The 10,709-nt window shown below is 37.9% G+C and overlaps 1 protein-coding gene across 2 annotated transcripts in view; it reads left to right on the forward strand.

Moving 5' to 3' along the window:
- The window catches only part of NPAT (nuclear protein, coactivator of histone transcription), a 56,932-nt gene extending 49,822 nt beyond the window's left edge, over positions 1 to 7,110 (forward strand). For both annotated transcript variants that reach the window (XM_031039612.2, XM_006743761.3), the window contains exons 16-18: positions 1,131 to 1,191; positions 1,292 to 2,450; positions 3,706 to 7,110. In XM_031039612.2, the coding sequence (XP_030895472.1) occupies positions 1,131 to 1,191; positions 1,292 to 2,450; positions 3,706 to 3,783 (1,298 nt within the window). In that variant the 3' untranslated portion in view covers positions 3,784 to 7,110. The remainder of the gene's footprint in view (positions 1 to 1,130; positions 1,192 to 1,291; positions 2,451 to 3,705) is intronic.
- Positions 7,111 to 10,709: the final 3,599 nt, after the last annotated feature.

The raw sequence follows: 10,709 nt of genomic DNA on the forward strand, positions 1-10,709 counted from the left end.
CTTCCCTCTGGCTGTTGACACTGTTGGTGGTTTCTGGACCCACCACTAAATTACTGCACTCCTGCCTTCGTGACTCTGCCTGACTCCAGACCTTCAGATTCTCCGTGTCTCAGGCTCCCTTCTTGCTCCGCAGAGACCTTCTGCCTGCTTTTCTCCTTGGTTAATGTCACCATGCAGTCCTCCTTGACCCTTCGTATCTGTGTGAACGCCCATCACTGTCTCCATCATCTCTTACCTGGACTATTGACAGCCACTTGAGAATTTCGGATGGCAGTTTTCTTTCTTCTCTAGCCCACCTTCTCGACTACTGCCAGAGTGACTTTCCAAAGCACAAGTCTATTTATGCCTGTTCCCTCTTTAAAACTCTTAAGGATTCTCTCTGAAACTTCTTGCATAAGGCACAAGGTCCTTCCTAATCTCATCTCTGCCTACCTCTCCAGCTTAGTATCTTCCTGCTCTCCCACATAAATTCCTAAGTCCCTGGAAATTAAAATATGGCTATTAAAACTCCAGAGCTTGTGCTCTGCCTGACATAGGCTTGCAAACATGACAGTCACATCAGCAAAATTTCAAAATAGGCATAATACATTGCTTTCTTTAACTTTCTGGACCTAAGGAGTACCCCTAAGTGCTATGTTGAACATTGTAATTCATAGATCCAGAGACTGGACTCAATATTTGCCTAAAGTTGAAGCAAGTCATTTGCTCCATATCTGTATTTCCTCTCTAAAATGGATGAATGATCATCTTGTCTTGTATCTAAAATTAGAAGCTGTGGGGGCATCTGGGTGGCTCAGTCAGTTAAGTGGCTGCCTTCGGCTCAGGTCATGATCATGGGGTCCTGGGAGGGAGCCCCGCATCGGGCTCCCTGCTCAGCGGGGAACCTGCTTCTCCCTCTCCTGCTCCCCCTGTTTGTGCTGTCTGTCAAATAAATAAATAAAATCTTAATAATAATAATAATTAGAAGCTGCTTTTTAAACCCAGTAGGTGAGAGTACTTCATTTGTTACATTAGCTGTCATTTGAAATTTTTCTCATGGTGTGTGATGTCTGTCCCATTTTCTTTCAGACTAATGTACTCTTTCTCTCAGGAATGTTTTCCTTTTCTAATTATTTCATTTATAATTCCAGGAAAGCAGGTAAATAATTTGGTGGATTCATCTAGTCATTTAGTTGGATGTCATGCACAAAGGTGAGCATAAAAGTATTTTCCATCATAGATTCTTTGCTCAGATTGAAAACATAAAGGATGTCTTTATGTTGCTAAAAATACTTACTTGTTTATTTTGCAGAACTGAAGTGTCTGACAAGAGTATGGCCACAGATCTTGGGAAAAAACTGGAAGAAATGACAGCCCCCTTCTCATTAGAGAGCGTAGTTCCAGCTAGCAGACCATTCGAAAGCCACCGACGTGTGCTCTGTTTTGATAGCACTGCTTGTCCTGTGGCGGATTCGCGGGGCACAGACCGTAAGATGGTGTCCCAGGACAAAGAAAGGAATGACATTGCATTTCCTAATCTTGAGTCACCCATTGTGTCCTCCGCCTTTAAACCCCCTTCTAATAATGCTCTCAAAAGGGAGAGAGAGAGACCTCCTTTGCCTAAGATTTTATCTAAATCAGAAACTGCCAGTAGCCGACATACCACCATAAAAGAAACTCAGTCAGAAAAGAAAGTTTCACCAACAGAAATTGTACTTGAATCTTTCCATAAAGCAACAGCTAATAAGGAGAATGAATTATGCAGTGATGTCGAAAGGCAGAAAAATCCAGAAACTTCAAAACTGTCAAACGGACAGCAAAATGGGGGTTTACGGAATGAGAAAACCATAGCTTCACTGCAAGAACTAACCAAAAAACAAGGCACATCCTCAAATAGTAAAAATGTCATTTCAGTAGGTGCAACTGTGAAGGATCCAAAACAAGAACAAACGAAATGTGCCAGTTCTCTGATTAACCCACTAACCAAACATGCCACCGAAGTGTTGCCGGATGGCCAGTGGCCTAGCCCCGTAAATAGGCTCCCCGATAGTTCTGATGCACCTGTCCCCCGGACATCTGGCTCAGGGGCAGGGGACAAACATAAAGAAGAGCCTAGAGACGGTATCAAGGTCCCCTCTAGTAGGCGTTTTGGTGAAGACGGTAGCACAGCCAAGGTAATGGTCCCTCCTGTCACCCCAGACTTGCCTGCCTGTAGCCCTACCAGTGAGACAGGGAGCGAGAACAGTGTAAGCATGGCTGCCCACACCCTCATGATTCTCTCCAGAGCAGCCATCTCCAGGACAGCCTCGACGACTCCTCTCAAAGACAATACCCAGCAGTTCCGAGCATCTTCCCGGAGCACCACAAAAAAGCGGAAAATTGAGGAATTAGATGAACGTGAACGCACCTCTCGTGCTTCTAATAAAAATCTTGCAAATTCATCACTCCCAATGAAAAAGAAGAAAATAAAGGCAAGTTTGAAAGTCTTAATTTCAAAACCACACCTTTGCCCTTCCTTCAGTGCTCACATTAGAGATCTCAGCATTTTTGCCGCAGCTACCTAACTGAACACTCTGGTCAAGACAGCTTTGGGTCTTGATTGACAAAATATATTCTGTAGCAGTGTGTCTCAGCCAGTGTGGTACTCAGAATTTGTCTAGGTGAAATGAAGCATTTGCAAACAATTGCTAAGGCATTGAGTGATGAACCTCTTTCTTGGGGAAAGGAGGTTTTTGTTTGTTGTGGTAGGACCCAGGTTTTTTGGGAGAATAACATAAGGCATGAAAGATTGGGAAGCCACTATTGTGTGTGGAATTACCAAGTAAAAAACACCTTTGCAACTCCTACCTCTTGGGTTTTTTTTCCACGTGTCCTGCCATCTCTTCCATTGGCTCTTACAGACGTTAATATGTTGGAGCAGTGTAAAAGTTAAATTTACCTGTTTTTTTCTTTGGGCAAGGTTATCTGTAGAAAGGCAATGCGGGGATAGCATTGAGAACCAAAACCCGTTTTTCCTAAAGCTGTGTAGCCACTTAGTAGATGAATTGAATAGAAAGAAAGATGTTTAAAATGTCTTACGGCAAGTCCGGTGTCAGGGAAAGATTCATGGCTTTGATGCCATGCAAGCCTGGGTTTGAACCCCGCATCTCCTGCTTACTGGTTCTGAGATTGTGGTTAAGCCCGGAGCCTCTGGGGCTCAGCTGCATCCCTTGACGTGAGGCTACCACACGTCTTACCTGAGGCTGGGAGGAGTAAACGTAGTGCCCTCAGATGCCCAGTGTGTGCTCAGTGTTTGGAACTGGAACGGTACCTGTTACTTGTAGTGAGGAAAGCTTCTGAGACTCTTATTATGGTTTGGTGAAAATGACCACCTTCATAGAAAGCACGGTCTGTCTTGTCTCAGCATTCACAAACTCTGAATTTGTTTAATGTCTTTTGCCCTAAACTAATGTTAAAGTACCACTGAAGTATAATTTATTAACTTTGGATTTATAAAATGTGTTGCTACTTCTCTGTATAACTAAAATTCCAACCAACTAAAAATTTTGGCAAAATTTTAGTAGTATAGGAAGAACCCGATATAAGGTTCTAAGTGAAAGTTTTTTGGCCTTGTTTGAGTTCAATATGTTAACTTAGGTTTATTTTTTCTTTTTTTTTTTCTTTTCTTTCTTTTTTCATTTCTTTTTCTCCCCCTTCCCTTTTTTTTTTTTTTTTTTTTTTTGACAGAAAAAGAAGCTACCCAGTTCATTTCCAGCTGGAATGGATGTGGACAAATTTTTGTTATCATTGCATTATGATGAGTAAACATTCTGAACATAAAAGAACAGTAGCTATTTAAAACTCGTATCCCTTAAACTATGAGTGTAGGGAGTGAGATATTGACAGAACCTAAAAGCATGACCTGCACTTTCCTTGTACTGAAACTTCACTTTATATCTGAATCATGCTGTTTCTGAAGCAGCTTCCTAGTTTGTAAATAGATTTACCTAGTATATTTTTTATTTTGGGAAAAACATTTGCAGAAATGTAAGTAAAGCCAATCTGCAAAACTGTATAGCTCTGACAATTACGTATTGTAAATATTGTATAAATCTTGTTGAAATAGAAGTTAAATCAACCTAGTGTTCTTACATTGTGTTTTTTGACTTGTGATCCCCTAACTGAGGCTTATTCATCTGGAGTAGTTTCTCACTTTTTGAGGGGGGGGTGGGAATAATGCTTTTCCTTATAAAATTGCCTTCAGTAACTGTCATACAAGACATTTAAAGTCGGCCACAAAGTGTAGTACAAAGGTGATGACAACCTCAATTGGTGGTGGAGCGATCAGAAATGAACAATTTAGGTTTTTGCTAGAGTGAATACTTTATTACCCCTTCTTATAATTGCAGTAAAGATTATATTCCTGAAATTTTACACTTTAAAGTGTTTCTCCTGGTCGTTCTGGTCTCTGTTCTAAAGAGAGAATTTTGTAAACCATATCTGAGTGTTCTCATCTTTTGTTTATAACTTTCAGGATCTTTTACAGAACTTTAAATGTTTAGACTATTGAGCCATACAAAGTTTATGTAGTAGTTGAGATTTCTTGGTATGTATATACTTTTTCCCATATACTGGGGATTTGAAGAATTGCACTAATTCATAGAACTTCATACATAGTAGTGACCAGTGCACATTTAATTTAAATCTTGGATTCTATGTTAAAGCTTGTATGGAGGATTATCTTCTGGTATCCTTTTAGAAAGCCATGTCCATCATAAGATGTAAAAAGAGAAATCATAGTTTTATATTTTAATTTAGTTTCTCCTAAAATGGGCTGTGTTAAATAACTATATCTGTACTTATAGTGCATTGTCTCTGTGCCCCCTAAGGTGTTATAAAGAATTACTCTCAAAAAGTCCTTAAGGAGAATGAAAGAGGTGCCTTCTCTGTATCAACTCACACACATCAGTAAAGTTGAAAAATTGGTTTAAACTTTTAAATGAGAACAGAAATTATCATTAATATCTGACCGATTGTGCCTAGATTAAAGTATATTCTCTTAAGTGCTTTCTGTTTGGTTGAATATCAGTATTATCAAGGATTTTTTTCTACAGGTGTATATGTTGTTAAAGGGTCATTTTCCTCAGCCTTTTTTTTTTTTTTTTTTTTTTATAATGGGCCTTTAAAAAACTAAATCCATCCTACTCCTATTTCTCAGTGTGGAAATCACATCATAATTGCTGAACCTTACTGCAGAAATATGTCTTGTTAAAAATTTCTATGATATGGTGGGGGTCTATTCCCTAAAGAACTACATATCATACCCGTAATGTTTATTTAACTCAACTTGATACTGTACTACAGTTAGGTTTGAATAAATGTTTTCATTAACTGTAAAAGTTTGAATTACTTTATATTGGCAGTCATTCTCATGTAGATACTTTCATTAAATTCCTTTGCAAGTCACTTTTTCAGAAGTTCACATAGTGTTGGAAAACAGATTTCCTTCTCATTCAGTTAATATGTATTAATAGGTGCTAAGTACTAAGAAGTCATACACAAAGTAAGTTCACTTTATTCAGGATTCTTAGGCACTAGCCAAGAGCTGCACTTGGTACGGTCCAAAAACACCTTACATGCTTGCAGCTTTCCTTCATGTTCAAGAGCAAAAGTCCAAATTCCTGGACATAATTGTAGCATATCCCGGGTGACCTATTTTAACATTCAGATGCCCAGGGACTGCATTTCAGGGTCAGAGTATATACACCATAAACTACTTGTGGCTACTTTTATAACTACATGTAAGGATCCACTCTTTATTTTGGACATTATTTAGTGGTTAATGCCCTCAACGTGTGCCAAGTGTGTGAATTTTTGTAATTAAAAGATTTTATTATTTTAGCCCTGGATATTGTTATAACCTTTTAGTAGTATGTTGAAACATCCATCAGCACTCAGCCAGAGGCTAGATGTCATGACTCTTAAGGAGAGTAAGTATGAAGCTTCAATAAGATGTCATTTCAAATGCTTGTTATTATGTATTTTGCATTCATTATTTCTCAAGCCACCATCCTTTGGCCACAGGCTCAACTTCTTGAAATTCTGTATTAAGTTTTGACTTTATTATTAGATGTTTACTTTTAACAGACTTTTTTCTTTTTATAAAAAAAATTAACATTTGGCATACTTTTTTCCCATTTTTTCTACATACCTGAACTTAAACTGCAAATATAACTTCCTAATGCTTTTCAGTTTTTATATATTATAAAAAAAGAAAACCATGACAACCAGTAAGAGTCATTTTAATTTATAAATGAACAAAAAGCTTAGAAAGTCTTTAAAAAAAAAAAAAAACAGCACTGACAGATTTGTAACCAAATAGCTATTTATGTTATCAGCTGTTTTCTTAGGAGACATTTTAGAGAGTGGAATTATCAAATTAAAAACTTAGTATACATCTTTTTAAGGATCTCAGTACATTTTGCCAAATTATTGCAGAAAATTTTTTTCAGTTTACATTCCTGCCAGCAAATTATCATTTCTGCCATGGCATGTGCTTATCACTTACCAAAGATATAATGAAAGACGTCATCACTGGTTTCTAGGCTTTTAGTTCTTACTAAAATTAGGAGTTAGCTCCCAGCCCATATAAAATTTGTTTTGATATCTGGTGTGAAATAAAGATCAGAGTATATTTTATCCCTAAACATTTAACCACTTGACTCTGTATAACTGGTTAAGGTTTATCTCTGCACACACATTTACTTAAAATGTCTCTCTTATTCTGTACTGACTCACAATTTCTTGTTCACAATTCTAAAATTCAAAAGGTTCTAACAACCAATTTTTCTCCCTAAGTTTAGCATCAGAATTATTTAATGGCAAAACCTGACCTGATTTGACATGAGGCTACATGAATATTTCATTTGGTAGGGATATTCATATTTTATTACTAGAAAAGTAGTAATGTGCTTATTAAAATGTGCTGTTTGAGATTCAACAGGGTGTATGTGATATATACATCATGTTACTTTTTAAAAATCCTAAATATTCTGCATCGTAAAACCCAGCTAACCATAAAGATAGAAGACCAAAGACTTTGAACCTGTGTTAAATTTACACATCTTTACATACAGTGCAGTATGTAGATTACTTTGTACCACTGATCAAAGCATTATAGCTTTGTGTCCATTTTAACTATTCTTCTTCCAAGTATTCACTTCTTCCATGCTTCCTGGTTAACTTTTTAGAATCACTTGTTTTATTTCAAATTAAAATTCTTTTGGAGTATTCATTTGAAGTACATTGATCCTATAAGTTAACTGATACTGAAAGAAGCAAATGGTAAGGGCAATATGGTGAGTATCCATAGCTTTGTAGTTACCGCTAGTCTTATAAATTCCTTGCTGAACTGGGTATTTTGTTGTTTGTTGTATTCTTAAAGAACTGTTCCATTGTTCTAACTGGTTATTGCTTTTATTAGTTAGTGTAAAATTTTTATGGAAGCATAACATAGAAAAAGTGCACCAACTATTAAGTTCACAATTCAGTGGATTTTCTAAAAGTATTCACATCCACTTAATTACCCAGATCGAGACCAGCACATTGCCGGTACCCTAGAATCCCTTTAGTAACTGCTAACTCCCAGGGTAATAATTATCCTGACTTACCACCAGTTTCAGCTTTTTTTTTTTAACAGTTTATGTATTCATGCGGTATATAGTCTTATAACTTCTTTTGCTCAGCAGTGCAAGATCCACCCATGTATGTAATTCAGATGTCTTCTTCCATGCTATGTATTTTTTCCTTGTGTTTATCCATGTTGTATTATACCACAGTTAATCCATTTTATAATCAGTGAACACTTATTTCCAGTTTGGGGCTATTAGAAATAGAACTGTGACTATATTTGTACATTTTTTGGGGTGAATGTATTAGAGTTCTCAGTTGGATATATATTCAGTAGGGTTGCTGGCTCTTAGGGTTGCATATATCCAACCCTATTCAGATTTTTCAGTTGTCCAGAGTGGTTTTACCAAATCCTACTACTATCAACAGTGTAAGGAGAGTTCCATTTGTTCTACATCATTGTCAGTACTTGGTATTTTCGTTTTAGCCATTTTGGCAGTGTATATTGGCATCATAATGCAGTTTTACTTTAGTTCTTCCTGATAGAACTGAACACCATTTCATATGCTTACTGGCCATTTGGATGATGGGTCTCCTCTTATGGAGTATGTGTTCATATCTTTTGACCACTTTTGTATTGAGTTGTCTGCCTTTTTTCTTACTGATATGTACATGTTCTTTCTGTGTTCTAGATACAAGTCCTATTTCAAATAGAAAAACTGATGTCTGAATATTTTACCATGTTTTTCTTCTAGCAATTTTATTGTTCAACCTTTTGTATTTTGATTAATCATCCAATTAACCCAGCACCATTTTTTTTTAAGATTTTTTATTTATTTATTTGACAGAGACACATCGAGAGAGGGGACACAAGCAGGGGGAGTGGGAGGGGGAGAAGCAGGCTCTCCGCTGAGCGGGGAGCCCGATGCGGGGCTCGATCCCAGGACCCCGGGATCATGACCTGAACCGAAGGCAGACGCCCAACGACTGAGCCACCCAGGCACCCCGATTCTATCTTTTTTTTAATTTAAAGATTTTATTTATTTATTTGACAGAGAGAGACACAGCAAGAGAGGGAACGCAAGCAGAGGGAGTGGGGGAGGGAGAAGCAGGCTTCCCGTGGAGCAGGGAGCCCGATGCGGGGCTCGATGCGGGGCTCGATCCCAGGACCCTGGGATCATGACCTGAGCCGAAGGCAGACGCTTAACGACTGAGCCACCCAGGCGCCCCCATTCTTTTTTTTTTTAAAGATTTTTATTTATTTATGTATTAGAGAGCGAGAGAGAGAGAAACAGCATGAGAGGGGAGAAGGTCAGAGGGAGAAGCAGGCTTCCCACTGGGCAGGGAGCCTGATGCGGGACTCGATCCCAGGACTCCAGGATCAGGACCTGAGCCGAAGGCAGCCGCTCAACGACTGAACCACCCAGGCGCCCCCACCCAGCACCATTCTTGAGAAAGACGTTCCTTTCCCAAATACACTGCACTGCTCCCATTGTCATGAGCTAATAAACTATGTACGTGTGAGTTTGCTTCTGGACACTAATCTGTTCCATTGGTCAACTTTTTTTAATTGAAGTATAATTAACATACAGTGTTAGGTTAGTTTCAGGTACGCAACATACGGATGCAGCAATTCTACACATGACTTGGCGCTCAGCACAGTAAGGGTAGTCACCATCTGTCACCAAAAAACGTTACTAGAGGATCATTAACTGTATTCCCTCTGCTGTACTTTTCATCTCCATGACTTACTTATTTTATAACTGGAAGTTTGTGCCATTGGTCTACATTTTAAAGATGTGCCAGTAACACCATCTTAATGACTGTAGGAAATTTGTTTGTTTTAGGTTTTTATTTTATATTTGAGCCACTTACTCAGAGCTCTGTTAGAACTACTGGTTTTCCTGATGCTTAGTTTTTATTTACTAAGGATGTATCCTCTCTAAATAATTATTTTCTAATTTCATTTCTTCTTACTATGGTGATTAGCACTTCAAGTACAACTAATAATGATCAAAGTAGGCTTCCATGTCTTATTCCTCATTTTAATGAGAATGTTAAGTACAGTGTTGCATTTTGTTTGCAGTGTTTTAAGAATTTACATCAGGAGTATCTGTTCAACTTAATTAGGTGCTCTTCTAACATCAATTAAAATATTTTTATTAAATCCATGAATTTATTTTTATATTCTAATGTGTGCTTTGCAGTCTTACTGATTTAAGTATAACTAAATTTGATTTGTCAGCATTTTATTTAAAATGTTTACTTCTAATGAGATTGGTTTCAAGCTTATGCCAGTTTTTTTCATTGAATTTGGAACTTACCATCTCTTTCAGTTTATCTGAATATTGGAATAGTAAATAGTGCTTGTTTGAGGATTCACGTGATGGTTAAGACAATACAGGCAGAGCACTTAGGTCAGCGTCTGGAACATATCACAGCTAGTGCCTGCGCTGTTTTTTTATTTCTGCATTCTGCAGCAGATTATTTAGAATGGGAGCTAACTATTCCTGAAACGAAATCACCACGAAATCATCGAAGCCGGCAGGCTTTTGCAGCAGCAATTTAGGTTTTTTCCCCCAAAAGTTCTTCTAGGCTGATTGGTCTAATCAGGCTTTGAGCTTTTTTCTGAATTAAATATATTTTTCCCCTAAATCTTGCTTACTCTTTAGAGACTAATTTTCTGACAAAATCACCTGTTACGTTTAACAACTGTATACTTTTCTGATTGGTCATTCTTTTTTTTTTTTAAGATTTTATTTATTTGACAGAGAGACACAGCAAGAGAGGGAACACAAGCAGGGGGAGTGGGAGAGGGAGAAGCAGGCTTCCTGCCGGGCAGGGAGCCCGATGTGGGGCTCGATCCCAGGACCCTGGGATCATGACCTGAGCGGAAGGCAGACGTTTAACGACTGAGCCACCCAGGCGCCCCCGACCGGTCATTTATTCTTAATGTTTGCTCTTTTCCTCAGAGTTCTTTTTCATGTTTAATTTCTTAAATTGAATGAAGAGTTATCTGGCTTTTTTTCCTTTTAAAACTATGTAAGCATTTAATTAACGCTATGAATTTAGTTCTGATTTCACCTTAAGACATCGAAATTTGGAAGATAGGGTAAGTACTT

This window comes from Leptonychotes weddellii, chromosome 11 (genome assembly GCF_054177405.1).
Source record: "Leptonychotes weddellii isolate Sample4059 chromosome 11, ASM5417740v2, whole genome shotgun sequence".
NCBI lineage: Eukaryota > Metazoa > Chordata > Mammalia > Carnivora > Phocidae > Leptonychotes > Leptonychotes weddellii.